Raw genomic sequence first — 22,428 nt, 5'->3', positions numbered from 1 at the left:
ACAAGAGACAGCTATATCTGGGTCCTTTCAGCAAAATCTTGCTAGTGGGGCTTTTCTTTTGAGTTGAGGCAATACTTCTACCATCATTTATTTTTCTTTTTATATTAAATGTTATACCTATATATTTACCACTCTGAACAAACTGCATAATTTTTCAAGACTGATCCACAAAATTAATTATACATGATATACTTATATCTTGGTTTTGAATTTTGTTGGCTGTATTCCCTCCCCAGGCTTTGGGATTTTGGGTTGCAGAATTTTGATTTTTGCTTTTTTATCTCTCCCCCGCCGTTGGACCTATAGCCGGGTTATTGGTTTTATGATTTGCTTTTGTTGATTTCTGGTTGCGAGTATCATATCCGGGCTCTGTGATGGGGTTCGAGGTTCTGGATTCACAGAAAATGGGGAGAAGTCAGATTTAGTCCCAAGGCAGCTTGGGGCATTTCTATGCAGCTTTGTTGTCCTTCATTCTCCCTTTGTTCTGGCTCTTTGCACAGCCAGAGTTTCATGGCAGCCATCTGCAGGCTTTCACCCTTGCCCTTGGAGATGGAAATCTCAGCGTTGGGCATATAATAGCTTAAATGTAGAGAAAGTCCAACTAGCTTGACATGAGTCATGTTTGCTGTGTAGGCTCAGGCTTATGAGCATAGGTGAGAATGCATACACTAGATGAGCTGGTGATGAGTAGGAGCCTGCAGAGCTGCTTTGGTGAAGCCTGGGGTCTGTTTTATTTTGTGCAGGTGAGGGGACCTCTTTGTTTTTCTAAGCCTTCATTTTTGCAGTTAGTCACATTTCTCATGCATGAGGCAACTTTGTGTTGAGCTCATCTTTTCATCAGTAACACAAATATGGAAAGCTTAAGCTTGTGTTGTGTGTGATCTCCTTTTCCCCTTAGACATTCATATGAGAGAGCGGGTGTCTGGGTGCATAAGTAGCGGGGCTGTCCACTTGCAGCTTCGTTAGGTGTTCTCCTACTTTGTGGAGGGGTTTTTGCCTTCACACATGGAGAAATCCCTTTATTGAAATTCGCAATGACATGCGCCTCCGCAGAGGGAGTGCCTACAGGCTCTGCTATGTATCTCCATTGCCCAAGGCAAACCTTCAAGGCAAGAACATTAATTCATTCTATGCCAGGGAAACTGATATAGGCACCACCAATGCCTCACTAAACATTTTGTAGAATATCATATTTGTCTGTCATAGTTGGGTACATTTCTTCTCTCTTGAGAAAAGGGTTATTGCCACTTGAAGACCATAAAATCCATGTGTGAACATGCACAAAATTAGCTTTAAAAGCAGATATGATTATGCAAGTGTACAGGTATTTTACAATCTTTATAATTTTCTCCCAAACCGTTGAGTTTGTCTTGTGTCTATTTCCTTAGCTGAAGGAGCAACATACATGATAGATATTTATGAAGTCTAGGTAGAAGACTAGAGACTGATATTTGCTCAAGGAGTATAAATGACTAAGAACATGATACTCTGCTGGGTGTTGCCAAGCTTTGGCTTGTATATAGAACAAACTCCAAGATAATTTTTCACCTAGGCAGTCATCTCAGTGCTCACATGAACACAGAAGTTTGATCAATGTCTTTGAAAATGCTTTGAATGTTATTATCTAGGAGGTGACTTTAAATGAGTTCATAAAGACATAAGAGGAAGATGTTTATCCCTTCCTAAGCCGTTACGTATTGCCAGGGTAAAGTATGAGTTTGCACCGATGTGGCAGGAGCAAGCCAGAGAGGAACATTTCCCTTACATGACCTGTTGCATAGGGTTCTTTAACATGAAATATGGCATTTAATAAGGAAAAACCATAACCCACTGAAAATCTTTCATATTTGAAGGTTTAACTATATTATCAATCAAATTAGCTCCCATAGATAAGAGTGGTTCTTAGCCTACATCTGCCTTTCCCCTCCCTTGACTTTGGCTGCTTGGGAATAATAAATATCTTCTTTCTTCCTGAATTTATAGCAAACTTTTTATGGCCAGGCAGTGTGTCTAGTCCAAAATTTCTTCCTCTTTAGGGCTTAATAGATAGAATTCACAGCATCCTCTCTGCCACATAAATATCACCAATTGCAGGGATGACATTTCAGTGGCAAGTACCTGTCAAAGACATGCTATGCAAGAGGGGTTTTTATGGACAACAGCACAGTAATGGAGTTCAGATCCATGGCATATGACCGGATAGTCTCTTAAAGCTGAGTGAGGTGAGAGAGTACTGACCAAACGTGTGCTGCAAACCTTGTGAGTAGCAGGCAGCTCTAAAAACAGACAGCTGTCAAGGCCACTCAACAATGTGCCCGAAAAGGTAGGCTACCCTTCCAGCAATCAGCTAATCAGTGTTGACTGAATGCCAGCCAGGAAAAGAACCACTGTAAGATCCCGAGGCCTCCCAGCAAATCAATTATATCTGCTGCGCACATTATTGGTGCCTGTTAAATATGTAATATTTCCTTCCTTTCCTGTAATTTGGATTATCATTTTGTTGGGCCAAAATGTCATTCTCTGATTGCAAGCTAGGAGAAAATTATACTTTGCGAAATTTTCAACTGTGTTTCAGAAGTATCTCTGGAGCTCTAATATTGCATATAGTTATTGAGAGGTCCACAACCACTCAATAACTATGACTATACTACAAAGTGTGGTCAAGCACAGGACAGGGCATATTGAAAGCAGTGCTTGTGTAGGTATGAAGCTTGTTTTCACGAACAGTCCTTGGCTTGGAGTCTTAAATATATTCTATCGGAAATGCATACTTGAAGAAAAACAGAGTTGGTAAGATGCTTTAGAATGCTCAGGAAAACCCAGGGGTGGGGTGGGGGTGGGGCAGCATGCAGCTCTTGAATTTGGTTCCCCGTTCAAGGAATACATTTCAGTCACTTGCTTGAGGGTGCTTTGTTGTATTTTCTTCTTTCCCCAGTAATGGAATCTTAGGATAGATGGCCAACACCACTGCCACTGTTGAAGCCTGTGCAGCAATTGCCCCCGGGCTCTAACTAGCCTCTACAGCAGGCAGCATGGCTAGACTCAATAGCAGCAGCTTCTTCTGGGTCAGCAGACGGCAATTTTACTGCAGACTTAGTGCATGCTGAGATGAGCATTGCTTAAGAGACCATAAAGTCTGGATGGGTGTGCGGCACCACATTTGATACGCATGTCCAGAAAAGTCACCCGAGGAGGCAGTGCCATGTCCCTGTGGTGGTGCAGCTGGCAGGAGGCTCTGGCAGAACAACGACAGATCTTGTGCTGGCCAAGGGTAGGTGCTAACCTAAGGCTCCTTCCTGTGTCTCTGGGTGACAACATTCTTTGGGGGAGATGGGATAGGGATCCTTGTCTGTGACCCTCAGTCAGTTTCTCACCCAGCCACAGTCTGTCCTCTTCTTTCCCTTAGCAACCCAGTATCTTGTCCTCCATAAACTCTTTTTAGGATGCTGTTCCCTGCACTATCTCTGATGTCTGAACCATATGTCCAGGGCACTTCTCAAATGCATTTTGTACCTCTCGCTTTCTTTCATCTTCTTTGTTTTTCCAACTCTACCTATTTGCCCTCACCACTCATTCACTGTGTGACCTTGTACAAATGGCATAGGCTATATGCTTAGGGATCATGCGGATAATTAAGAGTGTAGGGATAATTAGATTAATGCACACAAGGTATTAAAATGATGGTGCCTTAGAAATAGTAAGATTGTCTCAATGTTTATTAGCATGTTGTGTAATGTTAGCCTTGGGCCCAGCCAGTGTTATGATGATTAAGGTGTGTGCTTCCTCCTCACACAATCTGGCGAGTTCCTAAGAAGCTTGCCTAGCAGAACTAGTGCTTTGGTGAATATTGAACTTAACTTCCACGTCCATTCACTGCCTATTTCTACGTCCCCTGAATTTCAAGCTTATTTCTCATTTTAATGTAATGGGTTAGGTCAGGAAATGTCCTCAATAGGCTTATGTGTGGAAGGCTTGGTAGCCAGCTGGAATCTTTTTTGGGGAGGTGAAGGAAATAAGAGGTGGGGGGGGGTTCTACCTGGAGGAGTAGAATTGACACTGAGGGGCTAGATTTGCCCTGGCTTTGTCTTGTCTCTCTGCTTCCTGTCAGTCATAAGGTGAGCTGCTTTCGCTCCACCATACTTCCATCACCATGATAGTCTGCCTTTCCCAGTGCCCAGGGATAGAGCCAAGATGATCATGGACTGAAAGCCCCGAGCCCCAAGACCCCAAAGAAAACTTTCTGCTTTTAAATTTTTTCCCTTGGCTGTTTGAGAGAATGACAAATATCGGATGCAGACTAGAATAGACATGGTGTACAAATACAGAGCAAGCTTTCCCGTTTTCTGCTCTCAGCTTTATTGATGGTTAACCCATGACCGGTTTCATTCCCTCAACACTCAACCCATCCTCCACTTCCTGCCTTAAGTTATAGTAAGCCGTACTGAAGATGGTACTAGGCACAGTGCCCTCTCATTCTGCAGGAAACTCCTAGGAACCTATCCTACACGTGGAAGAAAGACTATTTCATGCCAGGCCAGTGCCAGCTTTCTGGGCCAAGGTTCTCCTAGTGTGGTATGCTTGTCATACTACCTCGTACCATTAGTTACAATCTCTCTTGTTTGTGATTCCATGTGTTTAGCCTGGCATCACCAGATCATTGCAATACGAGATGTAGTAGATGAAAGTATCCGAGAATGAGTTGATAATTGGGGGAGAGGTATTTATTACTCAGAGTGGATGAACATTCTGTCCCGAGTCGTCGGTTTCCTAGGACACAAGCAGTCTGCTTGCCTGATTCACTAGGACTGTGTCTCTGGTAAACTTGTCACTTGGGAATTCTTACTCCTGACAGTGATGGATTTTTATTACACTAAACACTAATTAGATCTAATTAGAGGCTGTTAGCCTGTTTAAAATGGAACTTTCAAGAACAAGCTTGCAAATGAAAATATTTAAGAGATAAGGCATTTTCTAAGAGGATTCTTTTTTTGAGGAAGATTTCTATATGTATCACACGAGAAGACTTAGCTTGTAAAGTAAAAAATGATCTCACTATAACCCACAGTCCCAGAGAAGCTAAGTTAACAAGGAAGGCTTAAAGGGGAAATAGATTTCCCAGCTGGACTGGGGGTGGATTCAGATGGGAACAGGAGGGACGGGGAGATGGAGGGAGAGGATACCGAGTAGAATTGGTGATGCATTTCGGGGGCAAGGTAGAAACCCAGTGCAATCTAAACTCCATGAAATCTACAAGAGGGACACTAGCAAAGACTTCTAGGAACAGGGGACATTGAGCCTGAACCAGCTGTTGTCTGTAACCAGGCAAGGCCTCAAGTGGAGGGATTGGGACACCAACCCAGCCACAAAACCTGTGACCTACAGTTTGTCCTGCCTGCAGGATGTGCTGGGGCTGGAGCCTAGCACAGTCATCATCAGAGGGACCAGAGAAATTTCATCTAGCAACTGATGGGAGCAGATGCAGAGTTCACAGCCAAATACTAGGCAGAGCAAATACTAGTCCTGCAGAGTAAGGAGAGGAAGGGTTGAACAGAGGGGTCAGCGATACCAAAATAACACAGCCTACAGAATCAACTGACTCAAGTGGGCTCACAGAGATCAGGGAGACTTTATGGGTCTGACCTAGGGGCTCTGCATATATATTATGGTTGTATAGCTTGATGTTCTTGTGGGATTCCTCAGTGGTAGTGGGGTAGTGGTAGTGGGAGTCTTAGACTCCCAAAGGATGCCTGCCTGCCTTTAGGATCCTTTTTCCCCTACTGAGTTGCCCCATTCAGCTTTGATGTGAGACTATGTGCCTGTTCTTATTGTAGCTTGTTATGTTGTGTTTGGTTGTTATCTCTGGGAGGTTTGCTCTTTTCTGAGGGGAGAGGAAAGAGAAGGTAGAGGGGAGAGACTAGGAGGAGGGGAGTCAGGGGGGATTGCAGTTGGGATATAATATATGGGAGAAGAGTAAATTAAAAAAAGAAAAATAAAGAAGATTTGGCTTGGAGGGGACTATGTTTACATTCAGGAAAAACTTCTCTATCTGCTTGGGGACAGTTTACTAATACGTAATAGCTATTAGCTACAGAGAGACAGCGCATAGTCGGGAATATGCGCTCTTTATTACACTCATGAGAGGGCCAGAAATCAGTCAATGCTGAGGCCAGATCCAGCTCAACACAGCCTTCCAGAATCACTGCTAGGTATTTCTGAACTTCTTGCTTAGGGGCATTTGTTAGGTAACTTCATATCCTTGTGTCTAAATATAAGTTATCTGGTAAGATACTAGGGTGCAGGGTTCTAAGTTGTGGCAATAAGAAAGACTTCATGGCCAGAGCTCTCAGATCTTACTAGCTGTATTTTCACTGACAAAGATGCTTTTCCAAGCACTGCATGGTCAAATTCTGGCTGCAAGAGCTCAGTAGAGAGTGAATTATGCTACTGCATGCACACGAGTAACTGTCCATTAAGACTAGTATATTTCAGTTTACGTCTGTTCTTCACACTCTGCATTTTCTGAAGTTGTTGGGTCTCCACACGCATGTTCCCTGGTTTGTTAGAAAGCTAGATTAAGCTGCCTGCTTCACTTAGAACCTGTCCTGCCCACTTCTGGATATCACACGTCTTGAGTAAAATTATATAAAAAAATGATACTTATAAAAATGGTACGCATTTGAGCTGAGGATGGTGGTGCACATCTGGAATCCCAGCACTCAGGAGACTGAGGCAAGAGGATTGCTGAAAGTTCAAGGCCAGCTGGGTTACATAGTAAGTTTAAGGTCAACCTGGCTTACAAATTGTGACCCAACTTCAAACCAAACCCAAAACCAAAACCAAAGCCAAAACCAACACCAAAAAAAGAAGCAATAATTATTTAGATTTTTAAAGTATTATAAAACATGGTCTATTATTGACTGAACCTGGTTTGTTTGACCAGAGAAGCTATTCAGTCTTTCTTAACCTATCCCTATCAATAACTGAAGGAGATAACTTCTGCCTTGTCTACAGGTTAGAAGCAAAGGCAATGGAGAAAGAAATCTGTGCATGATATGCTTCTGTGCTGAGAACTGAAATTCACATGCTTTTATGATCTTCACCCAAGGGCAGGGATAATAATGGAAGCAGCTGTTTTATTTATGACTTAATTTACTTTAAAATTTAAATTAGTTTTTTTAACCTATACACAAAATGTACACCGTACTATTACCATGTGATATTTCATTATATCACATTTTGATTAGGTTTAACTTTACTGTCTTCACAAACACTTAACCATTTCATTTTGATGGGAATTCCTTAAACCCTCTTCTCTAGCTTTTGAAATACATAGAGACCACTGCCACTGTTGGTCACCCTACTCTGCAGTTCCTCACCTTTCACTATGATTTAGTTCCCACTGAGCAAACTTTCCCTATGCACCAGGTTTGAAACAAAGTATTTTTTTTCTTGGAGTAATAAAAAACATAAGATTCTGAATACTATTCATGTGCAGCTAAGCATGTAAGCAAGATATTTACCTAAAGAAAAAAAAAGAAGTCACATTTATATGTTTAGTAGCAAAACAGGATGGAAAAAGATGTAGTCTGTAGTTCAAGTCTCTGTCAATCACATGTCTGTTGAGAGGACTACCAAGGCTGCTATGATGTTATAGCAGAAGTAGTTTTAAAGATATGTCAACACAGACCCACTGGGAATTACTGGAAATGAGCTGGGTGTGGTGGTGCATGCCTTTAATCTTAGCACTAGGGAGGCAGAAGAATGGTAGAATGAATTTGAGGCTAGCCTGGTCTACATAGTGAGCTCCATGATAGCCAAAGTTACACAGTGAGACCCTGTCTCAAAACAACAAAAAAGTTTCTCTGGAATAGCTTTAGTAGAACAAGTGGACTCCTAAATCACTGTATGGTAACGTGATAAAAGCTTTCTTGTTTCTGTTTTTTTCCCCCTTATCTGTAATAGGTTGGATTGGAAAACAATTTCTATTTCAAGAGAACAAGATAATCAAAGGATAATTCTTGAGGGGCATTGCAATACTGGAAATCCAAGAATTTAGAAACGAAGCCACTGTGAAGAAGACCACACATCACAGTGCACAGTGTTGGTATGTGACTTTGCTGGTGACACCCACCAAAATAAACTCCAGAGGCTAAGAGCAAGATGTTCTCAAGACTCAGTTTACCTGTTGAACCAGTCATCTGTGTATCGAGGGTATGGGTAGGGGTCATTGCTGCTGAAGTCATAACTTGCATCAGCGTTCTGAAAGACACAAGGTATCTCAGGTCAGTAAAGCTGCAAACACACAAGGTGAGCTGATGCTCTGAACACATCATCTTATCTCCTCCCTGGAGGGGGTGCCAGTGCTCTGCGTTATTGCATTTTGCATATGTTTTTATGTATAATAATTGCATATTACAAGGATAGGCATTTGCAAAATTGTGACAGAGCTGGTGTCCCCCTATTTCAAGCCTTAAAAGGCGTGGCAAATGAGAGCCCTGTGTTCTCCAGGACTAGCTTCATTTTAAGTTGGGGTAACCTTTTGTGTGTTAGGAAGCTCCACCTAGGGCTTAGGCTAAGCGTCTTTGCTACTTTTGTTCACTGGTGGCCAGAATGCTTCATTTCTCGCATCATGAGTGAGGCAGCGTTTAGTGTTTAAGTCCTGCTTTCTGCTGAAGGCTCCCTTTTATAAGGCTACTTCAGAACTGGCTCATTTAAGTCTTGTCTTTCCTCCCAATGTGTTAACTTTTTTTCTCGTCCCCCACAGTGAGCACAGTTAACCTCATTTATTGTCTTTATAACGACCATGAATAGTTCAATGTATGTCAGAGACATGGATAAAGATGACTCAGTGTTGTCATCCCTGCCCTTACGTCTCTTAGAGCCTAGTTGGGGGAACAAACGTCCATCAACTGTTGAACAACGAAACATGTAATTGTACATTTTTGTAGTCATGTGCTCTTGCACCCTATGAGAGTTAGGGGTGTGAAATTCTGTCTTCCTGTAACTCCCCTTTTCCACTGTGAGACGCTTGCCACATCAACTAATCCAGACTCTGTCCAGTCATCGCTAAGTGATTTTATACCGTCCTTAGGTTTCTATTTAGTTTATTTTTGCTCTAGGCCTATGCTGAAAGATGCCTACTGTTACTGAGTGAATAATACAGGCCTTCCCCATTGCCTTCTCTGCCTTCCCAGGAAGGCTGGTCTGTGGAAATTATTTTCTCTATTGTTTCTTCTTTGTTGAGTTTTGTAAGGAAAACTCCAGAAGGCTTCTTGACTCACACTTGGTTAAGAAAGCGATCTTCCTTCCATCTTCAGTGTTTCCTTGATTCCACAGTCCTGAGACATTTTAAGAGCTTTTATGTGCTCCTTTATGAGGTAAAAAATACTTTGGTATGTGACACACTCTAACTTGAAAAGCTAATGTTTTGGTGTTGTTATTCTTTGGGCAGGATATTGACTAATTCCAGTTATTTTTGTTTGACTTGTTGGGTGATGAAGAGCTGCTAGCCATCACTGTTTGCAGTGATCAGAACTGTAGTACAGGCTCCAACTGTGAGATGTGTAATTCCAACATAGGAAACTATTTGCAACCTGGGAAGATGTCAAAAGTAGCAGTCAATTCCACATCTTACCTTGTGCTTAAAGTATAGATATATGAAGAATATTATATCAAAATATCTTATGATAAACTTTCAAGGTATGTATAAAACCTAAGTGATTTTCTTGCGTAGACTTGGGTCCCATCCCCCAAATATCTTGTATATATGTAACTATTCTTAAGTAAAAAATTATCAATCCCAAATACTGTGGTCTCATGCATTTCATATGAGGGATACTCAAATTGTTTAAAGTATCCTCAAACTTGCCCCTTTGAGTCTTTTAAGTGTCTATCCCTCCCCCTCCCCCAGAATCTAGGTCATTATCTGATGGTTAATCTCCATTGTCAACTTGAATGGATTTAGAGTTGCCAAGGAAACATGTATGTAGCTGTCTTTATTAGGGCATTTCCAAAGAGATTTAGCTGTGGATGGGTGATCTACCCCAGATTTGGCTAAGAGTTCTGGACTATCCGGATAAAAAAGAGCAAAGGAGAAAGTAAACTGATTAGCACCCTTCATGTCTTTCTGCTTCCTGACTGTGGTTGTAGTGTGGTTGTAGTGTAGTGTAGTGTGTAGATGTCTCACGAATCCACCGTCACAACGAGCCACAGTAACCAGCATACCTTCATCACCACAATGGACTTTTCCTCCAGACTGTAAATCCTTATGCTGCTTCTATTCCAGTAATGAGAAAAGTGACTAACATGTCATCCAACTCCAGGTCTTCATCGGAGGTCAGCACTGGCCACAGTGATGATTAAGTCCTCAGGCTCTGTGCCCCACTTGTAGCCAAAATCAGGCTCAGACCCCATGGAACCTTCATTCACATGCAAATCTTCATTCGGTGTCTGGTCGACAGTCTTTGTCTCCAGGGCCACCTGCTTTTTCAGATTTGACATTTCTCCCTCTGGAGTTTCTTTGAGCTATTTCCATTTCAGCTGCTGCTGCTGCTTCTTCTTTCTTCTTCTTCTTCTTCTTGTTCTTCTTCTTCTTCTTCTTGTTCTTCTTCTTCTTCTTCTTCTTCTTCTTCTTCTTCTTCTTCTTCTTCTTCTTCTTCTTCTTCTTCTTCTTCTTCCTCCTCCTCCTTCTCCTTCCTCCTCCTCCTCCTTCTTCTTCTTCTTCCTCCTCTTCTTCTTCTTTTCTCCTTCTCCTCCTCCTCCCTTCTCCTCCTCCTTCTCCTTCCTCCTCCTCCTTCTCCTTCCTCCTCCTCCTCCTCCTTCCTTCTCCTCCTCCTCCTTCTCCTTCCTTCTCCTCCTCCTCCTTCTCCTCCTTCTTTAAAAAAAGAAAGTTATTTTGAAATAATTTATTTGTCTTCCTAAAGTATGTTGTTGTTCTTAACCTTCTCTGAAGTGTTCAGAGATTGAGCACTCTTATGTGGAGAGAGTAGGACTGGGTTGGAATACTGAAACATGTCTATATATAAAATTTAAATATATGAATATGTATATTTATATATTAATACATTTATTATATAAAATAATATTTATAAAATGTATAGACATATGTTAATAAAACTATAAAAATAAATATATGTATAATTTTTTCTTTTCTTTTGGGCTTCAGAGTTGAGATTGAGACTTAAGCAATAGATCTTGAAACACATTTACTAAATCTGGTTGGTTTCTCCTTAGAAGTGATCAAGATTTTATGGTCTATCAAAACAACCCTGAGATTCCACCTCACACCAGTCAGAATGGCTAAGATCAAAAATTCAGGTGACAGCAGATGCTGGCGTGGATGTGGAGAAAGAGGAACACTCCTCCATTGTTGGTGGGATTGCAGGCTTGTACAACCACTCTGGAAATCAGTCTGGCGGTTCCTCAGAAAATTGGACATAGTACTACCGGAGGATCCAGCAATACCTCTCCTGGGCATATATCCAGAAGATGCCCCAACTGGTAAGAAGGACACATGCTCCACTATGTTCATAGCAGCCTTATTTATAATAGCCAGAAGCTGGAAAGAACCCAGATGCCCCTCAACAGAGGAATGGATACAGAAAATGTGGTACATCTACACAATGGAGTACTACTCAGCTATTAAAAAGAATGAATTTATGAAATTCCTAGCCAAATGGATGGACATGGAGGGCATCATCCTGAGTGAGGTAACACATTCACAAAGGAACTCACACAATATGTACTCACTGATAAGTGAATATTAGCCCAAAACCTAGGATACCCAAGATATAAGATACAATTTGCTAAACACATGAAACTCAAGAAGAATGAAGACTGAAGTGTGGACACTATGCCCCTCCTTAGAAGTGGGAACAAAACACCCATGGAAGGAGTTACAGAGACAAAGTTTGGAGCTGAGACGAAAGGATGGACCATGTAGAGACTGCCATATCCAGGGATCCACCCCATAATCAGCATCCAAACGCTGACACCATTGCATACACTAGCAAGATTTTATCGAAAGGACCCAGATGTAGCTGTCTCTTGTGAGACTATGCCGGGGCCTAGCAAACACAGAAGTGGATGCTCACAATCAGCTAATGGATGGATCACAGGGCTCCCAATGGAGGAGCTAGAGAAAGTACCTAAGGAGCTAAAGGGATCTGCAACCCTATAGGTGGAACAACATTATGAACTAACCAGTACCCCGGAGCTCTTGACTCTAGCTGCATATGTATCAAAAGATGGCCTAGTCGGCCATCACTGGAAAGAGAGGCCCATTGGACTTGCAAACTTTTTTTTTTTTTTTTTTTTTTTTTTTTTTATGTTCTTTTTTTTTTTTTTTTTTTTATTAGGGATTTAGCTCATTTACATTTCCAATGCTATACCAAAAGTCCCCCTTACCCACCCACCCCCACTCCCCTACCCACCCACTCCCCCCCTTTGGCCCTGGCGTTCCCCTGTACCGGGGCACACAATGGACTTGCAAACTTTATATGCCCCAGTACAGGGGAACGCCAGGGCCAAAAAGGGGGAGTGGGTGGGTATGGGAGTGGGGGTGGGTGGGTATGGGGGACTTTTGGTATAGCATTGGAAATGTAAATGAGCTAAATACCTAATAAAAAATGGAAAAAAAAAAGAAAAAAAAAAGATTTTATGGTCTAGAATGAGCTGGCCACAACACTCAGCGTAAGTCGCACTTGTGAGTTCCTTGGAGGGAGCCCCAAGGGCTGCCTCTTTCTTATGAGCTTGGGGGAATGGGTGTAGGTTAGAATGGCAACTTGACCTAGGTCTTGGCTCATTCTATCACAGGGGCATGGATTACAGATCAGAAGAGTTTCTGCGAGGCACCTCATCTTATAGTCTCATAGTAGTTCTTTCCTGAACCTCACTGACTCCCCATCTCAGAAAAAGAAATAGCAGAATATTCTGTGGGAGGTTGAGATTGGTGATGACCAACTAGCTTGGAAGTTCTGGTGGTCTGGACAGTGAGGACTCAGAGTTTGGGCAAGAGCTTCATGAACTGACAAGTGAGGCCCACGGGAAACACAGTGTTGAGGAAGACTGTGGGGACCATCGAGTGATCTAGGACCACGATTCCTATTTTCTCCTCCTTAACCCTGTGTGTGCTCGAGTGAGTTGACCTGCACAGCATGTGTGCAAGTACCCACCGAGGCCAGAGGGCATCAGATCCCCTGGACATAGAATTATAGGCACTTGGGGGCCTGATTTGGATGCTGGGGACCAAACTCTACTTTCTGTAAAAGCAGTAATCACTCCCGTGCTTGCTCCCTAAGTGAATGATTTGGTAAACTGTCTACTCTGGCACACATGTTGCAGTTATGCTTGGGGCTGAGGTCTCTTGGCTCCCATTCCAGGCACTGGAGAAGGTGCTGTTCTAAAAAAGGTATGGATTAGAAGAAAGGCCTGAGAGATTTTGAAAAAAATTTGAAATTAAAAAGCCTTGAACCCTGTGGATATTTTTATAAAAAGAAGAAAGACCCTGCCTTGTCTGGGGTCAGATTTGCCTCCCAACATCAAAACAGATAGTGGTTTAGCAAACCTGGTAATTTTGTTGATTTTTATAATGACTTTGACAACTAATCCTTAGTTCCTTGAGTAAGAGTCTACAATGAACACTAAGGAAGGCAAATCATTGTTCTGCTTGGCCTGTATATTTTCTGGCCCCAAAATCTAATAGTTTATAGGAAGAACGAACACAAAGCAATACTTTCAAAGGTTCTGCTTATGGTTTTATAGGCAAATGGAGCCATTGATCGCTTGCACAACAATGTGTCTGCTATAAAATTATCTGTGTACAAGAAGTTAAACTGGCCTTGAATTATATCGAACTTTCTCTATGGCAGCCATAGAAAATATTAAGAGGTTGTGAGGACTGTAGTCAATTGGATGCTCTGGCTATTTCAGGTCTAGCTAGATACTTATTTACATTCTTGTGACTTCTGAATAAAATACATTGTTATGTTTTCTTGCCTTAGAAAATATGAGCTGTTTGACAAATATAACTTAATCTTCCGTGATTCAGGCTCGTGGTGATTCAGCGGTCATTAAGAACTTGAATTGTCCTTGTGCCATCAAACAGTCAGGAAAGTTTGGGCTGCATCCAGGGTGACCTCAGGGCTTCCCTACAAGTTATTTCTGGGAGAAACTTCTGAAAACAACTCTTTTTTCTCTCTCCTTAAAGTTCATTGCAGGGAGTGGGGGGACAAAAACCTCTTGTATTTTCAGTAATTCAATAGCTAAAGACCGAGTTTCTGAATATTTGAGTATGTAGGAAGGGAAACTTACTTTGCTCTTAGCTATAAAGTTCATTCATTAGAGTTCTAGTCAGTGTCTGCCCCCATACACTCGCCATGCAGAGGGTGAGTATGTGTACCCAGTTATGAAAAAAACAAAGGAGGTACTGATTTCCATGGCCTCTTTCATTTCCTATCATTGGAGCTATGCTCGTATGGTGCAGGCTGGCAAAAGGCTTACTTTAGATAGTGCCAGGGTCACTGTAAAGGCTGGGAGGAAGAAGGGGACGTGAGCTCAGGGGGCAACTATGCTCATTGATTTCATGTTACAGTGAAGTTTCCGAAGCTCTTAAAGTTGAGGGTGGATCTGATATCGCCATCCTACCGTCAAAGCTAGACTTGAATGTCTAGAGAGGCCTTGCAAGTCCCTTTAGCCTTCAGACAGTAGCCTGATGCAGAAGGGAGAAGTGCCAGAGTCGGAGAGACTTGGTTTTGGATCTAGACTGGGGTTGGCCTAGAAGGCTAACATGCAAGGACAGCTGGATTGCAGCTTGTTCTCTAACCTCTTACTACCTCCCCTCACCCTGCAGGAGAATGTTGTAATGTATGTAGTATGAAAACATTTTTGCACAGTGTAACAAATCATTTTTATCTATCCATTTGAAAATGTGACGGCCATTTATTTGGGTTTCATCGTCTTAATTACCTCGTTCTTTAGGTCTTTAACTTCTCGGTGTCTGGACTGATGAGGCTTGGCTACAGCCAAGTCTGCTTCTGCCTGCTTTGTGGGGACAACAGAGCCTGCCTTCTTCTCCCAGTACTGTTGTCAAGGTTCTTGCTGCCAGATGCTCCTCTGCTCCAGGAGGTGGTCCATCAGCCGAGGAGTCAGAGCAGCATAGGGCCTTGCAACTGGATGAGTGATATTATTCAAAGGTCCTTTCCTTTAAACTCAGCTTCTGCTGAAGCCCTTTCTCCACTGATAGTAACAGACGACTGCACACACATAAAAGCAAATATGCAGGCATCCAAAATGCTTCCACCGGTGCTGGTTTGACTAGTAATGCCCCCCATAGACTCATGTGTTTGAATGCTTGGCCATAGGGAGTGTCACTATTTGGAAGTCTGTCTTGTTGAAGAAGGTGTGATCTTGTTGGAGGAAGTGTGTCACTGTGGAGGTGGGCTTTGAGGTTTTGTAAGCTCAAGTCAGGACCCAGTCTCCTTTTGCTACCTGTGGATTAAGATGTAGAACTCTTGGCTCCTCCAGCATCATGTCTACCTGCACACTGGCATGCTTCCTGCCACGATGATAATGGACTAAACTTTCAAGAGTGTTAAACCCTGGGAATATTGCATGAGATTTCTAGAAAAAACTGTTATCCTGATGGGAAAGAACTTGGCAAATTTAAAACCAAAACTGTTGCCAAAGGTTAGTTACCAGTTAGGACTACAGCTGTTTAGCTTTCTGTCTGTGAAGTGTTTCACTTCATAATTTTAAGCTCTTCCTCCTCCTCCTCCCCTCCCCTCCCCCTCCCCCTCCTCCTTTTCTTCTTCCAATATGGCCCACAGTATTAATTTTTTATATATACAACAGCTAACTCCCTTCCATTTCAAATAATTTATTCACAATAAACAGGAGAATTTAGCAGTGGCTTAAGGCTTGCAAAGCCTCTCTTGGAAAGAGTTTGTGGAACCATGACCCATGTTCAATGCCATTTGTGCTCCAATAGCCCACATTTTAAAGCCTTACATGGATCGTGTCTTCTTGGGTAACCCCTTTTGCTAGGGGACCTGTGCTCTCTAGGTACGGTGAAGCTGCTGAGAGGAATCTGATACAAACAAGTCTGCCTTCATTGTGAGGCGTTTGTGGCTTACTCCGTTCAAGCCTCATATCCATCAAGAAGGGTTGATAGGCAGGTTGATGAGATCACACAATGGGGCCAGCTCGCTATTGGCTGAAGGCATCTGGGAGTGGGGCACCACCTCCATCTCCTTTTTTTTTTTTTTTTTTCTTTTCAGAAACAAGTAACCTGCTTGTTCTCAGGTGACTGTCCCCGACAGAAGGCATGCAGAAGCCACTGCTCAGGGGAGGTGGACACATGGTACACATTGTACCTGTATGCAGGTCTCAGTCATATATTTTTTTTAAAGAAATACCTTTTTTTGAGAGTGCCTCACATGCATATAATGAAACATAATATTTACCCCAATTTCTCCCTGCAGTTCCCCACAAGATCACCAAAGAAGTAGTAACACAAGAGCAGTTTGACCCTTGCTAAGCTTGAGTATTAGTTGGCATATGTAATCTGGACACCCGCTGATAGGATGGTACAGATCAGGGTTTGAGTCCCAAGGAACAAATCTAAGGCTTAACCACAAAACTGAGAAGGTAGTTTCTGAAATGAGGGCTCTGATATACAGTTGAGCAAGACTCGCCTCGCTCAAGGAGCGATTGGAGTTGCAGATGGGCTTGGTGGCACTTTAGGGAGAGGCCCTGTCACTTTCTCACCCCACTGCCCAGGAGAGCATCTTTTCAAATTGTTTGCTGTTCTGCAATTCACCAACTGGCAAAGAGTGGTTGCTTCAGTCCCACACAAGCGCAGCATTATGTATGCACTGGAGTATCTATCAGTCACAATAAGAAATAGGTCTACATTGTTGTAGTTAGACAAGTCTGGACCTCAGAGAAGCCAGACAGGACGATAAGATGTCTCTAGTGAAATATAATACAAGACTGAAACAATGTCTCAGACAATAGGTGTGTGTGACTTGGGTATAGGGTGGCATGTGGTTAATTGTCAAGGCAATCCCAAGCTGCAGGCGTTCAGAATAAGAAACATCACTTTCGTCCTTTTATTCTGGATTGCTACTTTCTCCAAAGGCATTTAACCAAATAACCCAGCTAGGAGCTGTGTAACAGTATTAGCTCAAATTGCAGAGTGTTCATGGGCTAATGAAAGAGAAATGAGCTTCCCCAGATAGACTTTAAACCGCAACCATATTGCCCCAGTGCAAAGCTCATCTATATGGAAACTGAGCAACAAAATAGCCCAGTCCATTAGAGCCTAAAGAATTTTGCTACTGCGCCTACTTGCATCGAATATGGTCATGGCTGAACGTTCCCAACTGTGTCTATTTTGATTTTCCTCAAATAAGTCTCCCACATGCGCTAGTTTAACGATAATGTGCAGCTCACTTTTGACTGAAGCCAGCATTAAAGGGATTTATGTCTATATTAAGCCTGGCTGTAAAACTTAATGAAATTTAACATTTCCCTGCCACTCCAAAAATTAAAAAAAAGGAGGGGGGGGTGATGTTCAGTCAAGGGTTTGTTTGTAATTTTCCTTCATGTGCTTGAGGTTTCCAAGGTCATTTATGCTCTCTTTCCCACAGTGCTCTCCCATGGTAGCCTTGACATCTCCTCTCATTATGTCTTGAAAATTCCAGTGACTTCTTTAGGTACTGACACAGACTCTAGATACTGAGATGTAGCTACCTATAATGATGTAGCCTAATAGTGAGGACATATGAGTGCCAGCATGCTTCAAGCCACATCCTTGTGGCTGGACTTCTTGCGTTTTCCAAAGCAGAGCAGGTCCTGTCTGTGGGACTGGATGCCACCCTTATCAGCAGGATTGGGAGAAGTGTTAAGCACTAAATCTAAGAGGAGATAATGATAATGATAGTAATGATAATAATTTCTAAAGGTTAGCACACAGTGTCCTAAACTAACAGTGTCTTTATTATTTTTAAATGATTAGAAGATTTTTTTTCCTTAGGTCTTTCTCTGAAGTCTGTGGTGCATGTGTTGATGGAAGGGTAGGCAGTTGTTCAAAGAAATAGTCAAGGTATCCTTGGAGTCCCCTTATGATGACCACTGTCTATGGCTCCTTCCACTGTTTTTGGAGCTCAGATGGCCAGCGATGCATATGTCAGGATAGACTGAAGTTGGGTCCCTCACATACATGTGTGTGTGTGTGTATGTGCGTGTCTGGCATGTGTGTCTTGTTTGTGTGTTCATGGGCATGTTTATGCATGTGCATGTGGAAGCTAGAGAGCAAGCTTGGATTGTGTTCCTTGGGTGGCCTGACTTGTATGTGTGTGTGTGTGTGTGTGTGTGTGTGTGTGTGTGTGTGTGTGTGTGTGTAGGCAGGATCTCTTCCCAATCCTCTCACTGGCCTGGAACTCCTGAGTAGACTAAATTGGCTGGTCAATAATCCCCAGAGTTCAGCTTGCTTCCACCTCCTCAGCACTGGGATCACAAGCATATTCCACCGTACTGGCTTTCTTTTACATGGGCTCTGGGGATCGAACTCAGGTCTCTTGCTTGCTTGGCGGTACTCTACACCACCTGAGCTCTCTCAGTTCTGCCACACAGCATATGTTCCTGAGGGTGACCTTGAGAAGCTGCAACTCATAGGAATTCATCTTCCAAAGTCCATTCCAAGACAGGCGTCAGGGCTCAGGTGGGGAAAAGTCTACAGCTTTGTTTTCAGTAGTCACCACCTAGAGCTGAGCATATCCTTTCACATATGCCTATTTTAAGTTTGGCTGTAAAACTTAATGAAGTTTAGCTTTTCTCCAGCATCCTGAACATTATTTACAGTCAGTGCTTTGTTTGAAATCTTTCCTCTTCTATATGTGGAATGAAAGTCATGGTGATATGAGCAGTTTCTATGAGGCTGCCAATCATGTAATTTTAATATTTGTCAGCTATGATCCAACTGTTAGCCTCTTTTGGTGTTTCTTAAGCAATTATATATTGAAATGAAATTTCCAATGTGTTGGTAAGAGTATGTGTTTTTTAAGTGACCGGGGTCATAAGGGTGATGTCCTTGCAAGTGGGATTAGTGTCCTTATTTTCACCTCACCACTGGAGGATGGTCCAAGAAAACACTAATAATGCAGACCAGGTTCTCTCAGACACTGTGTGTGCTGTCCCCATGATTGCAGGCTTTTGGCATTCAGAACTACAAATTAACCTCTGTTGCTTATGAATGACTCGGTCTGAGCTAATTTGTTATAGCACAACAAAGAAATAAACAAAGAAACCTGGTTACTCTGTGTGTTTTAAGTATTTAAAATAAGACCTTAAACGTCTTGAGTGTTTGTTGGTACTACGTGGTGCGATTTCTTTGAGAGGAAAATTGTTAGTATCTATCAAAATAAAAAATGAACTATTTGACCTAACGATCCCACCCCTAAGACTGTACTCTCAAAGTACACTTATGTATTTGCATATATACCTATGTGAATTACATATTCAATTGCACATTACACATTTGAATTATTGAAGACACCTATTAGTGTAATATTAAAAGATTAAAAGTATCCCAAATAATCAATATTATTGATGAGTTAAATTAAGTATAGTTCACTAAGATGCAAAACTCTGTCTCTCTGGCAAAAGATGAAGTACAGACTTGCAATAAGCTCCTTTCCAAGAAATATTGTTAAGCAAAGATGGTAGTGTGCACAGTAGACTGTATAATGAGCTTTCAATTACATGGACAAGAGGCATATACTTTAAAATAAGTTCATAAAATATCTAGACTACATAGAATGCAAAGAAGCACAAAGGCAAAGGCTGGAGTGTTTTGCCTCTGCAGAGAGGCATGGTGTGGATTGGAAGACATGGCTTTCATTGCATAACTTCCTAGTGTAAACTCTGTTGTCATAACAATAGCAGGTAATACATAGATGTTCTGTGTGCAATGGTTTCTCTTCACAATGCTCTTACTAACAAGGCACTCAACATCACTCGTATGCCATGAGCACACACACTGAGGCCCAGGGGACCTGACTGGTTGGCAGAGGTCACACAGAGGATGAGGGAGAGAGCAAGGACTAGGAGGGAGAAGTCCAGCTCCTGGGCCTCTTCCTCTTCCACTACAACCTTGATTTCTTCAAGTTGGAATCAGAACCATTACTTTCTAGAGCACTGCTTAAAAGAGAAGACTGAATCTCCACAAAATGAAGAAAAGAAAAAAAACAAAACAAAAACCCAAAAACCAAAAACCAACTTAGTATCTTTACTCTACAGAGCAGCGACAGATCATTCTCTTTAAATCCAATTGTCATTCTATTTAAATCTAAGCATATAAATTGAGCTGATAAGTTAGCGTCCCTTACATTAAGACATGCTTTACAAGAGTTGGGGACACATGTTTTTTCCTCTGCTAGGTCAATTTATTGTTCTTTAACAGCATGGGTTTATTTAGTGAATTCTTTCATCTGAGGTTGATAGAATACCTTTTGGGCCTAACATGACAAACAGGCTCCCACCAAGGAAGCTCTTTTGCTTTCTAAACTAGTTTCTTTGTTCTCTGTTGGTTATATCATTCTGTATGGAAGTAGGATTTCTTTAAATTAAATTTTGAATGGAGAGATGGCTCAGCATTTAATAGCAAGTACTTTTCTCGAAGAGGACCCAAGGTTGGCTCCCAAAACTCAACGTTGGTCAGCTCACCACCAACCTTGACTCCAGCTCCAGGGCTACTGATAACCTCTTCTGACCTCTGTGGGCGACCACACTCACCTACACAAAGTCTCACACAAACATGCATGCATAAACATAATTAAACCTGGAAAAAAAAACTAAGGCTGAACTCTAGATGAGACAAATAATACTGGTGACTGAATGTCTCAGAAGGTGAAATCTTGGACTCCCCCTCCCTCTTTTTTCATTCCTGGAAGCTCTGAAGCAGCAGCTCCTGGGTTTAGAGTTTGAAACTCATTGGCTGGGAAGGAATCTCTAGAATGTGCACTAGTGTGCATGTGACCTCTAGAATGTGCACTAACTAGTGTGCATGTGAGCTCTAGAATGTGCACTAGTGTGCATATGATGAAAGCTTGGTCCGAAGGCTGTGCTGCTTTCAGGAGGAAGTGGAAATCTTTAACAGGTGGTGCCTCCCGAAAGTCCCAGGCATGTCCATGAGGAGCACTGTAGGACCCTCCTCCCTCCTTCTCTTTCACCTCCAGTCTATGAGGTGAAAAGTTTAGATGTGCCTCCTCTACATAAGCTCCAAAGGAACTGTCAGAAACCTCTAGAACCATGTGCCTCTCTTAAGTTGATCATGTCAGGTATCAGTTATAGTAGCAGGAAGCTGACTAATGCTGATGCTTAGCTGTGGGCCCTCCCCACTTTAAATAGTCTGGGATTCTAGGGAAGGACTGTAGCTCCTGTAAAAACACCCCTTCATCCTTATTATGTGACAATGTCTCTGCTAAGTGCTCCCTTGGTTAACACTTCCCCAAACTTGGTAATCCTTCTTGTCTACCAGGCAAGCATCGGCTTCAGGTGCCCTGGTGGCGTTTATAATCAGCCCCACTGTGTCAGGGTTGCTTTTCTACTTGGAATAGTGATTTGTAGCTTCCCTTTAAATGACACCTATTTAATGTCACAGGACTGCAGTTATGGCTGACAGATGGCTGGGAAATGTTGGAAGAAGGTAATGAAGAAATGCATAGCTCTGGCTTCTCCAGTTATCAGCTGAGTCAGCTTTAAATGTGGCTCTAAAATTACCTATCTATGTGAGACATTTCTAGAAAGAAATGGAAAAGATATTATGCCCTGAACCCTCAACAGAGTCGCTTGGCATTATGACACAATGACTTCAACCTTTTTCATCCTGTAGGCTGTTGGTCTTCAGGGTTGCCCACCCATTCACACATTAATATAATTAATAATGTGCGACAGACATTCGTGAAGTACCTGATACTTTTCAGATATTGTGCAAGTCACAACTAACTAATAACAAGCCCTTAGCTCAGCTGTTTATTTTACTCACCCTCAGGGTGTCAACTCTAGTTGTGGAATTTTTAATTGAGTTGTTAGTTACCAGTTGGTGGTGACTCCTAGCTCAGGCTGCGTGAGAAAAATCACCCTGGGGCTGGATGGCTCAGCCATTAAAAGCTCAGCTCATTCTCTGATAGTCCCGGGGATCCATCCCATAATCAGCCACCAAACCCAGACACTATTGCATATGCCAGAAATATTTTGCTGAAGGAACCCTGTTATAGCTGTCTCATATGAGGCTATGCCAGTGCCTGGCAAATACAGAAGTGGATGCTCACAGTCATCTATAAGATGGAATACAGGCCCCCAATGGAAAAGCTAGAGAAAGCACCCAAGGAGCTGAAGGGGTCTGCAACCCTATAAGTGAAACAACAA

General features: G+C 42.3%; 1 protein-coding gene and 1 long non-coding RNA gene across 2 annotated transcripts in view; one reads left to right on the top strand and one right to left on the bottom strand.

Moving 5' to 3' along the window:
* Nucleotides 1–9,801, top strand: part of Pcsk2os2 (proprotein convertase subtilisin/kexin type 2, opposite strand 2) — a 41,604-nt gene extending 31,803 nt beyond the window's left edge. Inside the window, exon 3 of the long non-coding RNA NR_040625.1 lies at nt 7,963–9,801. This is a non-coding gene — a long non-coding RNA (proprotein convertase subtilisin/kexin type 2, opposite strand 2). The remainder of the gene's footprint in view (nt 1–7,962) is intronic.
* The window catches only part of Pcsk2 (proprotein convertase subtilisin/kexin type 2), a 270,152-nt gene that overhangs the window by 58,901 nt on the left and 188,823 nt on the right, over nt 1–22,428 (bottom strand). The window contains exon 6 of the mRNA NM_008792.4: nt 8,183–8,259. Within this exon, the coding sequence (NP_032818.1) occupies nt 8,183–8,259 (77 nt within the window). The remainder of the gene's footprint in view (nt 1–8,182; nt 8,260–22,428) is intronic.

This window comes from Mus musculus, chromosome 2 (genome assembly GCF_000001635.26).
Source record: "Mus musculus strain C57BL/6J chromosome 2, GRCm38.p6 C57BL/6J".
NCBI lineage: Eukaryota > Metazoa > Chordata > Mammalia > Rodentia > Muridae > Mus > Mus musculus.
This window is presented reverse-complemented; position numbering and strand designations above follow the sequence as displayed.